This window comes from Amblyraja radiata, chromosome 24 (genome assembly GCF_010909765.2).
Source record: "Amblyraja radiata isolate CabotCenter1 chromosome 24, sAmbRad1.1.pri, whole genome shotgun sequence".
Taxonomy (NCBI): Eukaryota; Metazoa; Chordata; class Chondrichthyes; order Rajiformes; family Rajidae; genus Amblyraja; species Amblyraja radiata.
In genome coordinates, this window is record NC_045979.1 from 26,034,641 (window position 1) to 26,052,530 (window position 17,890).

General features: G+C 41.3%; 1 protein-coding gene across 1 annotated transcript in view; it reads right to left on the reverse strand.

The window, feature by feature from the left end:
- Positions 1 to 6,063: 6,063 nt before the first annotated feature.
- Positions 6,064 to 17,890, reverse strand: part of lrif1 (ligand dependent nuclear receptor interacting factor 1) — a 41,058-nt gene continuing 29,231 nt past the window's right edge. Inside the window, exons 4-6 of the mRNA XM_033042685.1 lie at positions 17,264 to 17,575; positions 13,739 to 14,239; positions 6,064 to 6,816 (exon numbers count right to left, since the gene is read on the reverse strand). Of these exons, the coding sequence (XP_032898576.1) occupies positions 6,421 to 6,816; positions 13,739 to 14,239; positions 17,264 to 17,575 (1,209 nt within the window). The 3' untranslated portion in view covers positions 6,064 to 6,420. The remainder of the gene's footprint in view (positions 6,817 to 13,738; positions 14,240 to 17,263; positions 17,576 to 17,890) is intronic.

A 17,890-nucleotide genomic window follows, 5' to 3' on the forward strand; every position in this document is an offset into this window, starting at 1 on the left:
TATACAATTTTCCTCCAGTAGTTGTTTTTAACTTTATATATTGTACGTTTCACGTGGTATTAGGGCACAATAATATATATTATCCCAGAAGGAAAAACAGTTTAAAATAGTTGTACACTGTTTGTTCGCTGGGACAGCTTTTGTATGCACAGCTGGCGGACCATGGCATTTTATTTTCCGAAGCAAAACGGGTTAGTTTATGCACTGTCAACATCCTTTAAGGGTCTCGACCCGAAACGTCGCCTATTCCTTCTCTCCGTAGATGCTGCCTCACACGCTGAGTTTCTCCAGCATTTTGTATCTCCTTTGATACCTGCTTGTATTTACAGCGGGAGGACTGCAGGATTCATACGCTGGGAGAAACTGGAATCACGCTGGCGGCTTGGTTCCTCTGCATACTTCCATGAACCAGGCGCAGCCGTATATACACAGTATACTATCCAGCCCACCTGCAATACTGAGGTTAGGTATTTTATATAGAGTGTACCAGCCACAGTTAGAGCTGTGCCAAGGTATACATTACGCAGATACCACTGCTCTTTAAATCTATCTCTCCCCGGTATATTGTGGAGTAAAGTGTTTATGCCACTGTGTCTTGTGTGCGCATTAATGTGTGTATTAGGCACAATGTACCAGCAGAAATGCCAAGCCGCAATACATTTATACAGTGCAAGGTAGGTTACAGGCAGGTTACATATGGGCAGGCACTTGGCTAGTATAATAGAGACAAGCAGCTTGCTAGCTGAAGATGAGATTGGATAATTTTATATCTGTGGTTTTCTGCAAGCTACAACCTTCAGGAGGACATACATTGATACATCTCGGGACGAACGGACATACAAGGTGGCACGGCTGTGCTTCAGAGCTCTGGTAGTCCAGGTTCGATCCCAACCATGGGTGGTTGTCTGTGTGGATTTTGCATGTTCTCCCTGCGCGCGGGTGTTCTAGTTTCCTTCCACATTGTAAAGAGGTACGGGTTGGTCGGTTAATTGCAGACGCTGGAACCTGGAGCATTGAAACAGCAGGCCAGGCAACATATATGGAGAGAAATGGGTATACAACGTTTCGGGTCAAGTTGTCCTACAACTTTAGGCTGTGCACGTCATACGCAAGAAGAAGAAGAACGTTTCGGGTTGGTGCCCTTTTACAGAGTGATTCAGATACATTTACACAATGATTCCCTATATAAATGAATATGCACAGATTAATTGTAATTGCTGATTGCCGCGCACATTTAGAACAGGGAATGTAATTTAAAGTCAGTAATTCATACACCAGAAGCAACTGAAATTCCTTTGGTGTCTTTGTTAAGCGCATTATATCATCTGGAGCAACTATCCACAATATACTAGACAGTGTACCTGAGTGAAATAGATTTATATAATGAAGTACAGAGGGTGATAATTTAAGGAAAAATAAGGAGGCATGTGTCAAGTCTAGGCAGCTGGGATCAGGTGTGTCTCTGGAGATTAATGAGTTTACGTAAGAAGAAAATTAAGAAGGCAAAATGGTGGCATGAGCTAGCTCTGGCAAATAAAATTAAGATAATGAAATTTCATAAGTATATTAAGGCACAAAAGGATGACTTGAGGGAGAATACGGCCCCACAGAAACCAAAATGTTCATCTATGTGTGGAGCTGCAAGAGATAAGCAAGGTCCTCAACGAAGATTACTCCATATAACCATATAACAATTACAGCACGGAAACAGGCCATGTCGGCCCTTCTAGTCCGTGCCGAACACGTATTCTTCCCTAGTCCCATCTACCTGCACTCAGACCATAACCCTCCATTCCTTTCCCGTCCATACCCCTCTCTTTTTACCACAGAGAAAGAAAGACATGACGAGGGAAGTTGTGAAATGTAATGGGATGTCTTGAGGAAAGTCTACATTACAGTCAAGGGGCTACTCGTTGTTCTAAAATGTATGAAGCTATATGCATCTCCCTGGCCTGAGTAGTGACAATGTGGGAAGCTTGAGAAGAAATTGCAGGAGCCCTGGTTGAGATATCGTTATTGAATCATCGTTACACATGGGTGAGGTGCTGGAAAATTGGAGGCTGGCTAATGCTATACATCTATTTAAAAAGGGCTGCAAACAAAAATATGGGAACTATAGACCAGTGATCCTAACATATGTGGTAGGAAAGTTACTGGTGGGGATTCTGAGGTGTAAAATATACATGCATTTCAAAAAAACAGGCTCAATTAGGCGTGGTCATAATGGTTTTGTGTAAGAGATAGTGTCTCATGATATTGATTAAGTTTATTGAAGAAGTAAACAAGAGGGTCAACAAAGGCAGGAAAGGTCATTGTTGTCGATATGGACTTCAGCAAAGCATTTGTTTAGGTTCTGCATGCTAGGTTGCTCTGGAAGGTTAGATCACATGGGATCCAGAGAGAGCTAGCTGACTGGATATAAAAGTGGCTTCGTGGTTGGAAACTGAGGATGGAGGTGAAGGTTGTACTTTGAATTATAGTCCTGGACTGGTGGTGTGCATCAGCGATTGGTGCTGGGCCCATTGCTGTTTGTCATCGATATCAACAATTTGGATAAGAATGTACTAAGCATGATTAATACATTTGCAGATGCCACTAATATAGGTGGTATATTAAACAGTAAAGACGGTTATCAGGAATTACAGCAAAATCTTGATCAGCTGGGTAAGTAAGCCCGAGAATGGCTAATGGAGTTTACTTCGGGTAAGTGTGAAGTGTTGCATTTTGGGAAATCAACCAGGACATGTCCTTCATAATGAATGGTAGGGCCCTTGAGAGTGTTGTATAGCAGAGGGATCTAGGAGAATAAATACATAATACACTGAAAATGGCATTGGAGGTAGATATGGTGGTGAAGAAGGCTTTTGGTGCATTAGTCAGAGAAATGGAATAAACTTTAGGATGTTATGTTACAGTTGTACAAGATTTGGTGGGATAAGGTAAAGTGCACAAAGAATGGCTCAGGATTAAGGGCAAAAAAAGTGACAGATGAATTCTAATGTGGGAAAGGTTATGAGATTTATCAGGAACAATAGAAAGGCAGATTTATTTTTTAAATGCAGAGAAACTAATAAATGATACTTTATGATACTTTTTGTCACATGTGCAAGTCACAGTGATATTCTTGGTTTTGAATATCCAAGGTATGCAAAATGTCGCCACTTAAAGGATGCTGACAAAGTTACAAAATATCCCACACCAGATCATCCTTTGTTCTTCCCCCCAACCATCACAGTGGTTCACCCACACCAGGTTATCCGTTGGGTTGCCATTGGTTTGAAAATGTTAAAGTTGCCTTTGGTTTGAAAATGCTAAAGTTGCAGGTACACAAAAATGCTGGAGAAACTCAGCGGGTGCAGCACCATCTATGGAGCGAAGGAGATAGGCAACGTTTCGGGCCAAAACCCTTCCTCAGACTGTTTGAAAATGCTAACGTTGCTTTTGGTTTAAAAATGCTAAAGTTGCCTTTGGTTTGAAAATGCTAAAGTTGCCTTTAGTTTGAAAATGCTAAAGTTGCCTTTGGTTTTAAAATGCTAAAGTTGCCTTTGGTTTGAAAATGCTAAACTTGCCTTTCGTTTGAAAATGCTAAAGTAGCCTTTGGTTTGAAAATGCTAACGTTGCCTTTGCATTAAAATGCTAACGTTGCCTTTGCGTTGAAAATGCTAAAGTTGCCTTTGGGTTGAAAATGCTAAAGTTGCCTTTGGGTTGAAAATGCAAAAGTTGCCTTTGGGCTGAAAATGCAAAAGTTGCCTTTGGGCTGAAAATGCGAAAGTTGCATTGCCTTATTGAAAAGTTGTATTGCCTTATTGAAAAATTGCGTTGCCTTATTGAAAAGTTGCGTTGTCTTATTGAAAAGTGGCTTGGCCTTATTGAAAAGTTGCCTTATTGAAAAGTGGCATTGCCTTATTGAAAAGTGGCGTTGCCTTATTGAAAAGTGGCGTTGCCTTATTGAAAAATGGTGTTGCCTTTTATATAATTAAAAGCCTAATCTTGACCACTTCCTGTATGAACTGTATATTGATTTTAGAAAAAACGCTACCACATACGGCTGTGATTTTTGGCCATCTTACTCAGAGTCCCCCTCCGCTCATCAGGTGCCGAGAATTTTTCCCATTGATGAAAAATAAAAGAGTTATTAGTGTTTAAAAATGGTGAGATTCTCTCTCCTGTCAATCACACCATGAAGGCCAAGCCCCTTCCAGTGGGAGGGGGGGGGGGGGGGGGGGGGACTATAAATCCCGGAAGTGTGGACGTCTCTGCAAGATGAGGAGGGAGAGGTCACGACTCTGTCTTTGGTGGCCTTGCACCCTGCTTGAAATGGTAGGAAACTGCACTTGAGTTTGGTGGCCTTGCACCCTGCTTGAAATGGTATGACACTGCACTTGAGTTTGGTGGCCTTGCACCCTGCTTGAAGTGGTGTGACACTGCACTTGAATTTGATGCCCCTGAACTCTGCTTGAAGTGGTATGACACTGCACTTGAATCTGGTGGCCTTGCACCCTGCTAGAAGTGGTATGACACTGCATTTGAATTTGGTGGCCTTGCACCCTGCTTGAAGTGGTATGACACTGCACTTGAATTTGGTGGCCTTGCACCCTGCTTGAAGTGGTATGACACTGCACTTGAATTTGGTGGCCTTGCACCCTGCTTGAAGTGGCAGGAAACTGCACTTGAATTTGGTGGCCTTGCACCCTGCTTGAAGTGGCAGGAAACTGCACTTGAATTTGGTGGGCTTGCACCCTGCTTGAAGTGGTAGGAAACTGCACTTGAATTTTGGTAGCATTGCACCCTGCTTGAAATGGAATTTCAAGGAATAGCCGTGTCAACTGCCAGCCCACCAGCCCTGAGTGAGTGAGCTGCCAGCACATCATGCTTGAGTGACTGAGCCGCCAGCCCAAGAATCCATTCGGCCCACAATTTCCATACTAGCTCTCTGGAAACCAGTCCCTTCAGCCCACAACACCCATACTAGCGCTCCAGAAAGCCCCCCCCCCCCCCCCCCCCCCCCCCCCCCCCCACTGGCCACCAATATTGGAATTGGTGGAGAGGTGGAATATTGTGTTTGGGGACCCGCCCTCCCGTGTGAAGCTGGAGGCCTAATCTTTGTCTAATTTACATTTGGAAGACACAATGTGGTGACGCAGTGTTAACGAAGTTATCACCTTCCTCTGACTTTCCCAGAAAGCAGGGAATAACGACATAAACCATATTGTTGGTTCTTTAGGGGGTTACGTCTCTTTAGGGGGTAATAATGGTCTCTTTTTGACTTTCTCCCATTCGTCTATCTGTTCCAAACCCGTGATATTGGTGTAAATTGTAACCGACCTTTTGACCGAGCGCTTCCGTTGGATAAGAACTCTTCCATAGGTGAAGGTTGAGCAGTAGATGGATGCCTCATCTCCATTAGTGATGCGTTTGTAGATCAGAATATTCACAGGTTAAACTGGCGTTATTGTGACAGTGAATATATTAGCGTGGATTCTAAATTATACCGGTCAATTGAAGCCATATCCCATATTTTGTGACTTTATTTTGCACTGATTCGAAAAATTTCAGGAATGATTAGGAAACTAAATATTGTGACCTTCGCGATCTAATCCTGGTATATTTAGGAAATTGGAAAGAGGGGTGAAAAGGGGGACACAGTATATTGTGAACAAATTGTGCTTGAAGAAATGTTCAAAAAGCAACACCCCCCTTCCCCTCAAATATATTTTCTGGATGTCAGCTTTCACAAAACAAGTTTATCAGTCTATTTCCAATTTCCTACAAATGTCATAAACTCAGGCTAGCGGGAAACTGTGTCCGTGAACGGTTTCCGTCCAAGGGGGGATGGTTCAGGAAGTGGTAAGAATAATTTACGACGGTAGATTAAGAAATCCCAGTTTTCAGGCAAAAATGCGAGGGGGAGTCAGGACATAATCCCAATGGGGAAGCACGCGTCTTAATTGCAAAATTAAGACAGGACTACTTCATAAAAATACGTCCAAGTGAGTGTAGGTTAGCTTCTGAACCCATAGATGGCTACTATATACGGTGATGGAATGGAATGTTCCCAGAACGTTGACAATGAAGTAATTGAATTTATTGCTTGGATAAATGTACACAAACCCCAATCCGTCAACTCGGATCTTTGCAGTGATTATAAACAATATACGGCATCTTCAAATTCAATGTATATAAACGCTACAAACGCTTCCAACATGCTGACAAAAAAACAACATTGCTTCGCAGAACACTCTAATGGAATTAGTGAATTATAGAAGTTAATTACAATCTGAGAAACCCTCTATTCAAAACTACTCAACAATGTAGTAAAATAACACCTGAACAATAAAAACTTCAAATTTCGTGTAGTTCCAACTGGTTACTGGACAACCAGTTATTTAGCTTTGAAATGAGCTTTAAAATTGGGGGATCTTACAGCTGTGTCGAAACCTTTTTACTCTTCCTTATCGTCTCCAGCGCGGCTTCTTTCGCCTTCAGAATCGCCTTCAGTCGTCTTATTTTCTCTTCGCGAGCGGTCCTGTCCACGTTTGGAGGAGGAGGGGTCACCCCGGAGACACTCGACAGGTCGAGCACTTTATTCGCCGCTGCGCAATGCGTCACCGAGTTGCAGGATTCCGTTACATTTGGCTCCGACCTGCTGTTCAGTGAACTGCTGCGAGGACTAACATGAACATTTTCTTCCCGGAGACAGCTGTACGCGTGCTCCGACTTTCTGTTTAAAATGTTTTTTTTATCAGGTTGCTTCTTTATTATCAGCATGTTCAACGCAAGCTTCACGTTTGTCTTCGAGGGCGATTTAGCCTTGATCTACAATGAATGAATCAGATATCAGCATAAAAATTCCAATATGGCATTTATTACATCGAATAACTAAGACCATGTATTGCATCTATAACATCGAAACATGCGGAACATGTAACACGTCCTATGTTTTAGCTAATTTTCGGCGCACGCAAAAATAAACCCGATTAATGCATTTTATTCTGTTTCACTGTCATCGTGCAAGCCGCATACTGCATAGATGATCCAAGTAAAGGTTTTCCAATAGACAAGGCCCACCCGACTGGCGGTCTCACATCTGGAGCCCGGACAGCGTATACTGTGAGCTAAAGGTGAATGGTCCCGCAGGGGGAAGATTCTTCGCCGCAAATAGCTTTTCAATCCTACTGTCTGGGTTTGCAATTTCTGCATCGCTTCCCTGTGCTCTCCTCTCTTCCTTCAAGGACCCAACGATGAACAATACTTTCACAATCCGTCGTTGCTTTCTCATTCTGTATCCGAAAGTTCCACCGTGCTCAAATTGGCTGGTGTACCTCTCTGCTGGCAAATTATATACAGAATCCATCTCAAACTCGAGGGAATCATCAAGCCTAGTGTGAAAGGCCATCTGCACAACAGCCGAGATGGCATCAACAGCATCGAGAAGAGGATGCGGTCCAATCCAAATACTCGCCGATATTTTAATCGAAAGCCGTTGCTGTGAAGGAGCTGGGATTCAACGTTCGTTCTGGGAGGGGGCGAAACATGCTTCAGAGGGATTGGACCATAAACACCGAGTGTGAAAACACAAGGAATTGCAGATGCTGGTTTATATATTTTTTAAACCCACAAAGCGCTGGAGTACCTCAGCGGGTCAAGCAGCATAACTGCGGAATGTTGATGAGTATTGAAACGTCGCCCACCGACTATGATGTTGCATCTTGCACTGTTTGCAATCTCAATTTATAACATGCCATTCAAAACTCAGTAGCGATGAGAATAAAATTGGCAACATGTTTCGCGGTGTGAAGCAACAGCTAGTGAATTTTAACGTCATGTTGCAAATGGGTTTTAACGGCATTTAGTCAACGTGTTCAAAGACTCCAGAGCAGTATTCATTCAGATTGGCATATTGCTGAACAATTTAATCAAAGTACTAGGAACCTAGCAGGCCACGTTTGAACACGAGATAGGGACTAACGTAGTCCGCGTCCAGAACCTTAGTTCAATTGCAAGGCCATTTGGAAAACTTGGGCCTTCCAGTTTTAAAAGGAGTCAGTGACGGGGGAAACTTATAGATGAATGTCAAATAGTAGTTGATATCCCTTTTTTTTTCGTACTGAAACTTCCGAGGGAGGAAACAACAGGTTAAGACATTTTTTCTTCTTCTCAAAGTGAACACAAGAATTCCGATACTTGGAATGAGCTGGTTAGAAATACCCTGTCTGTCTGTATTTACGATAAAGAAGACAACTAAACGAAGAAACCTAACAAGTGATCGTTGCCTAAAAATAGTAGTGGGATGATTAAGACGGAAATCTAAACAACGGCAGTTGCAAGAATCTTCAGCAAAATACAGTGCTGGAGTAATTCAGCGGATCAGACAACGCCCATCAGTGGTGGGAATGGACAGGCGTCGTTTGGGATCGGGATCCCTCTGGAGAACTTTCCCGAAATGTCACCCTCACCATGACATCAACAGTGGCGACCAGCAGCGGGGTTGAGGTTCTATTTTGGAACATTACGACTGTGACCAGGAATTAGAGTGGCTGACTTGCAAATATCGTTCAAGGTGTATTGTAGTTATCATCTCTTTCTAACTTATTAGTTACACTGAAGGGGTGATCTTACTGTAGATACTGGCAATAAAAGGTGTTTTGTTATTTATCTCGGCCACAGAGGCTGAGGAACACTGCGCACGGAATGGTATACCCAATTACAACCCAATTACAACCTATAACAGTTATGTGCAATTTATTATTCGTTCGGCGGCAAAAGAACATTTTATTTTTTGTCTTCTGGATTCATTATCGATCACGCTGATTAAGGAACTACTTTCACGGACGTTAAATGTTATGTCTGCCGAATTCTTCCTACATTACGCTGAACAGTTTTATGTAAAAATCTGAGCGACAACCCAAATAAACGAAAATCGACCACTCTTTTAGGTTGAATATGACTGTAAAATGACAACATTAAAAGGAATTCTAGTTTGGTCAGGAATGGACCTTTCTTCCTCGGGTGACAAGAACCCTCGAATTAGACATTAGTGGATGACAGAAACAAGAAAGTGCAGACACTGTAGATGCTGGTTTACAAAAATAAAAGACATAAAGTGCTGGAGTTACTCAGCGGGTCTGGCAGCATCCTTGGAGAACACGGATAGCTAATATTTGTTAATCTTGTTTCCTTAGTAATTTTTTTTGCTAGGCTACATGATAGATTATTTTTCAGACATTCAGCATTTAGGAGGACTGTATGACTAATGGAAATCTGCACGTTAAGTATTTTCTCTGGTCATCAGCCCAGAGTTCTGATCTTGATGTTGGACAGTACTTGAAAGGAGGATAGTTCCTTTCTTGTAGGCATTTATTTGCATACAAGGTCCAGCGTTCATTCCAGGTACCTGGTTTGCACTCTCCAATCTCAATCTCTAGCCCAGATCGCTTTGAAGTTAGATTGAGATATCTCACTGAAAGGCAGATTTTTAAAGAAAAGGTTTGACGTGGTAGACGTGGTGGACGTTTCCCCAAGACTGGGGCTTTTAGGAGCAAAGGTCAGAGCCCCAAAGTAAGGGGTTGTATATTCCGGAATAAGACAATGATTAAGTTCTTCACTCAAGAGGATCAGTCACTGAACTTATTCAAGACACATGTTGATAATTCCTTGTGTAGGAAAGAACTGCAGATGCTGGTTTAAATCGAAGGTAGACACAAAATGCTGGAGTAATTTAGCAGGTCAGGCAGCATCTCTGGAGAGAAGGAATGGGCAACGTTTCAGGTCTGAAGAAGGGTCTCGACCTAAACGTTACCCATTCCTTCTCTCCAGAGATGCTGCCTGACCCGCAGAGTTACTCCAGCATTTTCTGTCTACCTTTGATAATTCCTTAGATATTAAGAGAACAAGTGAAAATGGCACCAAAGTCAAAGATCATCCACGATCGTATTGAACAGTAGAAAAGGAACGAGGCACCAAATGGGCTACATTGCTAAAACTCAGCCTATTCACAGCCTGACACTAGACTGCATTCTAGCGAAACTCGTACTGTTTCCCATAAAGGGTAAGAATTTACTTTAAAACCAGTCCAAAATAATTAATTACACAAATGTATATCTCAATGATTCAGCCACACCTATTCATCAAACACCCCTCAAGCTGATGTCCAATTCAACATTCTTTAATGGGCAATATAGATAGATTGTTAAAAATAAGATTCCGAAAACTGCAAGCATTTGCAAGAAATAGTTCCATTTTTAAACTGTAAAAGGACTTATTTGCTTGCATCAAAAATAAGTCTCAGCATATAGCAGATAATTTACAAGAGATGCCGTTGATTGTGACTGCAGTTAGTTGCCATGGACTTTTCTAAATATCTGCAGGCCAGATGAAACAAGCTTGACTCAGTCTTTTTTATTCTTGTCACAGCTATTCAATGTATGTGGCGAGTTGGAAATAATACCTTTAACTATGCACGTGATGATTAAGGGAGCTCTCGGCCAGGAGTTCAATGGCTGTTTTTAGGATACATGGGATTAATTTCTTGCAACCATGTGCAAAGATAGACAGATGAATTGCTGCTCAAAACTAATGGTTCATGTCCATTGGATATTTGCTTTAGTACTGGGTTCTAATGCTTGTACCTGCCTTATGTTCTTAGATGGGATTTCATAGATAACATGGATGAGAATAGGGTATAATCAAATTACTTTCTCATGCGTCATCTCTGATTGTGCTCCTTCCTTCTGACATGAGTTAATTAACAATCTGGAGTGCGTCAACTGTAAATCTAAAATCCCTTGTTTACACATTTACACAAAAAAAGGACATTACTGATTATTACTGAACTGTAATTTCACATTCATAAACCTAAATATATAAATATATCTTATTCTGGAAGATCTAATTGAAGAATTAATAGTTTAAGCTTGGGATTTTATTTCTATAAAAAAATATCTACCAAATCTTGTCTGCCATTCAGGTGAATATGGCCTTTAATAATTTGAACAAACCATATTCATCGGAACATATCCTCAACTGATCTACTGTTAATTCAGATTCAAGGTTAAGGAGTCATTTCAAAAACTTTTTTTTTTGTTCAGCCCTGGCTTGTTGTTCATCATTTCAATGATGTGTAGTATTTTCCTGCATCTCCTTAGGAACTTTATCTTGTACTCAATTAATTTGGTTATTTGGAGCAGGTCTTTGTATTCATGAAAACGTGAAATTGCTTGCAAGATATTTTGTTTAAAATAGCTGCTGCTGCCAGTTGTAATAAGTACAATTCCAGTTTCAGCAAATGAATCATTTTCACAGTTTGCATTGCCATCATTATAGTTTGTATTTAATGCAGATTAATATGGAAGTTAGATTACAATATAGATGGAAGAATAGTGCATTCTAGAACTTATTTCCAAAATTAGGGCCCTAAACGTAAGAATATTTTTATTCATTCAAAAAATGACGTTGTCATTTGCCAGGGTCATCACTGCCCATTCATACACTGTCTTCACATTTACAAAGTAATGAACAGAATTAATAAGAACCAAAAATGTTCTAAATAGCCAGAGTACTTTCTCCATGGCTACTTTATCATTTGTGGCTGATCTTTATCTATTTTACGTAGGTTGGAATATTCAGGATGCTGAATATTCAATTCACCCACCAAGCATAGAGCATTGTTAATATGAATGTCAATGCTTTAGGCAAGTTTACTGAATAACAAGTGACTATATCCCAAATTCACTACATACAAGCTGATACTAGCACCAAATAGTCCATTACACTTGTAAAATAGCTGACCTAGTCATATTCAATATTGCAAGTAAAAATCACAAGCACCCACCTAATAAATATGTTCTATTTCCTCAAAGTAGCAGAAACTGAAGTCTGCAAAATACTGTAATTTCAAAATGTATGACTTAGTAATTCAATGCAGCTCAGTTCCTAGAAACTATTGCCTTGTTTAATTAACACAGAGGCTAGTTTTGCACGGAAATGCCCAAATGGCTGGAAAATAATGCAATGTTCTCAGAAAGGGGTTTACTTTCATAGAAACGTATAAAAAATTAAAACATTATGTTCACCAGAAAAATCATCTTTTAGAGTTCATGCAATGAATAATATTAGCGCACGGACTAATTTTGCTCAAGTGAAACCACAAAACGGATTAATTGGTGTCTGATATTTAGGATCAATAAATCTAAGTTTAACGGTGGGAAGGGAGAGGGAGCATGGGCTAATGACAGCAGCAGGGACATTAACCAGTTACAGGAGTACACTGGCCCTATCCCCGAACTCGATCTCTATTACATTGATGACTGCATCAGTGCTACCTCCTGCACCCATGCAGAACTCATCGATTTCATCAACTTCACCACCAATTTTCATCCTGCACTCACATTTACATGAACCATCTCCGACACCTCCCTCTACTTTCTTGATCTCACTGTCTCCATCACAAGAAGTAGACTATTGACTACTACGTTTTAACCAGTACTATATTTCCTTGCTACGTCCTAGCCACCACTGTAAATACTAAATTCTGACATCTAATTTTTGGTTCTCTATAAATAATTAACACCACAAGAAATGGTTATGAAGGAAGTTTGTCATGAATGCAAATTCTAAAATGATTCTACTTGAATAGAGGAGTGCTTCCAGTACGGTGGGGTCAATATTCTTCTCAATCAATGCCTAAAGGCCATGAAGGATGATATTCCACTGCTCATCTAAGTGCTCACCAAGATGGGCTGATAACCGAGACAAACTGAATATGTCAATATCTTGTCAATGGAAGACAGATGCAACAATCAAGAGATGCTAAAGTAATACGAGTGTTCTAAATCTCAACAACTTGGAAAAATTGTGATATTTAAAAACTAAACTAAATATATAAAAGCTTAATACAAAAACGATGCAGAAAAGATGAAGGAGCCAAATAAAGGCCAAAGGCATAATGTTCGTTGGTGAATAATCGTTGTAAGCTTACAAAATCCACAAAGGATAAGGATTAAACCACACTGATATGGGATGAATAGAGAAAGACTCTAATAGTGGGGTATTCAGAGAATTAATTAGGAGTACGAGACTGTCCTGGCTGCAAAAGGAGTGAGAAATACAGGTCTTGCTCGCCAGACAACCAATCTTCTTAGGAAAAATTACAATCAGACGATGAAGGGAGGGAAAAAGCAAAAAGTGCAAATAGCTTTTCTTTCACTGAACTGCGAAGGGAGATTAGATCCTGCTATTGTACGAATTTGAAAATGCAGTCTCAAAAAAAAAGTTTAGTTTAGAATTTCATAGCGATGAAGGAAATGGATCAAAAAATGAAGAATCTATGGGCCAGAATTGGGGTGCATTTGCATCACCAGCATAATATATACAATGTGAACCCAGTTTCTTGGCGCAAGAATAAAATGCATTTTTCGGTTCAAAGAATAAGTAATATACAATTAAACAAAATATTGCTCACGAAACAGACCAATCTAATAGAAGGACCACATTTTTACAACAGTGCAGTTTTTAAGCTGGTTGTATATTAGCTTTTCTACAAATTAAAATTGCTAATATTAAAATTGGATGAGTGCTAAACAATGCAGCAAGAATAATTAATTTCAAAGAATTTAAATATTTGCAATTTTAACCCCGCTAAGAGTCAGAACACACAGAATAAACATTCAGATCTTTAAGTAAATAGCACAACGACACAAACTATTAAACTTGAATAAGAACTTTATAAAGGTGCCAAAACCATTTTTTTCCGTATTGCTTCCAGCGCAGCCTCCTTCTCTTTAAGAATCTCTTTCAGTCGCCTGATCTTCTCATCACGTGCAGTTTCATCAACACTCAGGGGAAGAGTGCTTGTGCGTGCTGTGCTGATATCAGTGGCAAAGGAGTGTCCTATTGAAAAAGAAGAGATGCTGGGTGCAGGACCTGCAGGAGGAGCCAATTGAAGCCCCTTGGCATTGTCTATCCCAGCGATGGTGGAGGATTCCATTATTAAGCACTTCTCTGGTGCCATGCTGGGCTTCGTTGTGCTGGCAAGTGCCTCTTGTTTGCTGTGAGAGTCAATGTGGGAGGTGACAGCTGTACTGAGGGGAGATGCTTCCGTACTGTACACAGGAAGACAACTGTAGGCATGTTCTGATTCACAGTTTGAAAATAATCTTTTTAGGCGTTGTTTCTTAACTGCCATTGAACAATTGATGCTTTCTGATTTTCTTTTCACTGGCGATTTAGGCTCAACTTTAATCTAAAATAAAAACAAAAACTCCAGATGATCAACATACACACACTAAAGATTTCCATAAATTCCAGGATTATATTTATAATGGCTACATAAAGTTGCAAGTCAAAAGCTATTTATACACATTTACATAAGTTCTGCAAGGCATTGTATCCAAGTTTACTTTTAATCCACATAACAAGGGATATTATAGAATCTTTCTCATCAATCCTAACTGGCTGTTAGAACTGAGTCCTCGGGTCAGATTGTGAGCTCAAACCAGACTCTAGGTATCCAGGTATGTTGGCATATTATGTAAGGAAACACTTCAGTGACTGCATTGTTGGGGGTACAGATATTAAACGGACCCCCCATCTGTCCCACAGAACATAAATCCTAATATGATACAACTTGAATGTGATATGACGCTTCACGTTATATATTAATGATTTGGATAAGGGGTTTGAAGGCTTTGTGGCCAAATTTGCAGATGGTGCTAAGATAGGTGGAGGGGCAGGCTGTGTGGAGGAAGCAAGGATACTGCAGAAGGACTTGGACAGGTTAGGACTGTGGGCGGAGAAGTGACAGATAAAAATCAGTTTAGCAAAGTGCAGAGTTATGCATTTTTGTAATAAGAATAAAGATGCAGATTATTTTCTAAATGGAGAGAGAATCCAGAAATCGTGCTGGTGCAGGACTCCCAAAAGGTTAATTTGCAAGTCGAATTGGTAGTAAGGAAGGCAAATTCAATGCTCGCATTTATAATAAGAGGACTGGAATACAAAAACAGAGATTAAATACAGAGGCTCTTCAGCACTGGTCAGGCTGCACTTGCAGTACTGTGAGCAAATTTGGGCCCCATTTCTGAGGAAGGATGTGCTGGCTCAAGAGACCGCAGAGGTCGTTCCCTCTGCAACTCCCTGGTTATGTATTGCAGTAGAACTCGTTCAGGTTGTTGGTCTGCTGACGATTGTCCAAGGAGCGGGGGATTTTCCTCTTGTAGCTGGTGATTTCTTGCAAGCCCTTTCAAACTGAAGAAGAGTCATAAGCTGAGAACTTGCTCCTCAACCTCTCAGAGTACCTTTCCTTGGCAGCTCTGATTCCTCTTCTCCGCTTGTATTTGGCCTGCCCGTAGAGGTCTACATCCCTGCTCCTGTAGGCCTCATCTTTTGACTGGCGGAGCTGACTGAGTTCTGCGGTAAACCAGAGCTTGTCGTTGTTGAACCAGATCTGGGTCCTAGTGGGATTGCAACTGTCCTCACAAAAGCTGACATATGATGTCACAGTGTCTGTATACTCATCGATGCTTGTGGTTGCTTCTCAGAACACATTCCAGTCAGTGCAGTCAAAGCAGGACTGTAGACAATAGGTGCAGGAGAAGGCCATTCGGCCCTTCGAGTCAGTACCGCCATTCAATATGATCATGGCTGATCATCCACAATCAGTACCCCGTTCCTGCCTTTTTGCCATATCCTCTGACTCCGCTATCTTTAAGAGTTCTATCTAACTCTCTCTTGAAAGCATCCACAGAATTGGCCTCCGCTGCCTTCTGAGGCAGAGAATTCCACATATTTACAACTCTCTTGGTGAAAATGTTTTTCCTAATCTCCGTTCCAAATGGCCTACCCCTTATTCTTAAACTAGCCCCTGGTTCTGGACTCCCCCAACATCGGGAATGCCCTCGCTTGTCCACCTTTTCATTGTTCTGACCGCAGGCTTAGCAGATTTTAGTTTCTGCCTATAGGTCGGAATAAGGTGAACTAAACAATGATCAGAGAGATCCAGAGCTGCCCAGGGAACAGGACGATATGCGTTCTTGATTGTAGTGTAACAGTGATCTAGTGTTCTCTCCCTTCTGGTGGGGCAGGTAACATGAAGTCTGTACTTTGAAAGGTCTCGGCTGAGGTTAGCCTTGTTAAGTCCCCCAAAACAACGACCATGGAAGTCTCTCTCTACCATCATTACCTGGTCAGCGAGTTGCGTTTGCGCCTCACATATACGCAGGCTTGGGGGGAGGGAGGGGGTGTAAACTCCAGCGAGAATAAAAGAGATAAATCCCTTGGATAACAAAATGGTTTGCAGTTTATAGAGAAGGATTCTAGATTGGGAGGACAGACGTTAGACAGTACCGTGGTGTCTCTGCACCAGTCCTGGTTAGTATAGAAGCATATTCCACCGCCTCTTGATTTTCCCGCTACCTCTGCATCGCGGTCCCCTCTATGTAGTTGAAAGCCAGCCAGTTGCAGCGTGTTGGCCAGGATCGACTCACACAGCCATGTCTGGGTGAAGCATAGGGAAGCTGCTCGGGAGAAGTCCTTGTTTGTCTGGCGCAGGAGTTACAGTTCGTCCACTTTGTTGTTGAGAGAACGTAGATTTGCAAGGAGTATACTCGGGAGTGGTGTGCGTAATCCTCGTCGCCGGATTCGGGTGAGTGCTCCAGAGCGCTTCCCATGGGTCCTCCTCCACCTCAAGACCTTGAACACAGCCGCAGCCCCGCCGACGAGTATGTCCAAATAATCCAGTGAGTGAGAGAAATCCGGAACGATGTTTGGAGGTACCTTGTGTCTGATGTTAATGAGTACCTCTCTCATGAAAGTGATCTTGGTGGGGTTTTCACAGCCGATGCAAACGAAAAACACATACACCTTGGCAGCCATCGTCAGCGCCTTAGATGCAGATCTTGGAAATATCTTGGAAAATCTATATCTTGGAAAATGGCAACAGGCAACAGGTAGGAATAGGAAGATTATGTTTTCATTGTCAAATAGCTTGCTAACACTCATCCAAGTAGAGTGGTCATCTGACAACAAACATCACCCCATTCTTAAACAAATTTTGCAAAATGTAATAATGCACAATAATATTGGCAGGAAAGAAAATGTTAAAATATCTCAAATTCTGTTGCAAATTGCTACCATTTCTTAATTAAAATATTTGGTGTCTCTAATTAAAGTAGCAGTTTCCACAAATAGCTATTCTAAACACCTAAAACCAGCATTACAATTTTCAAATAATTTAAAATAATTCAAGGCCGCTGAAATAATGATGTACCTCCATTTCCTTTGTATGGTGTGCGTAATAACCTGGGTCTATAGGTTCCTCCTTCTTCACAACCATAAGATTTGCAATATCTTGGATTTTTTTATTTGTTATAGCAGTCGTAATATCATCCACTTTCTTTATCTGCTGATCGGGTGACTTTCGTGCCACAGAGATTGCAGGGGAGCTGCTCTTCTTCCATTGCTCTAGCTGCTTTTGGGAAATTCTGGTGAGGCAGATTTGGAGATTGGTGCGAATTCCTGCCTTCTTTAATAATTGTCCATCAGTTTCCTCTCCAAGCATCCTACAAACCGGATCCATATGCTAAAGGGAAGTAAAGAGAGAGAAAAGAGCAAGAGTTTAGCAATTCAACAAATAGAAACAGTCTAAAACTGAAGAAACCAGAAAGAACACAAAGTGTTGAAGTAGCTCAGCATGTCAGGCAGCATCTCTGGGGAACATGGATGGGTGACAGTTCGGGTCGAGAGCTTTCTGTAGAAGTGTCTCGGCCCGAAACGTCACCTATCCATATTGGTCCAGAGATGCTGCCAGACCTGCAGAGTTACCCGAGCACTTTGTGTCCTTTTGTGCATTAACCAGTTTCTGCAGTTCCTTGTTTCTACATACAGAAGAATGCAA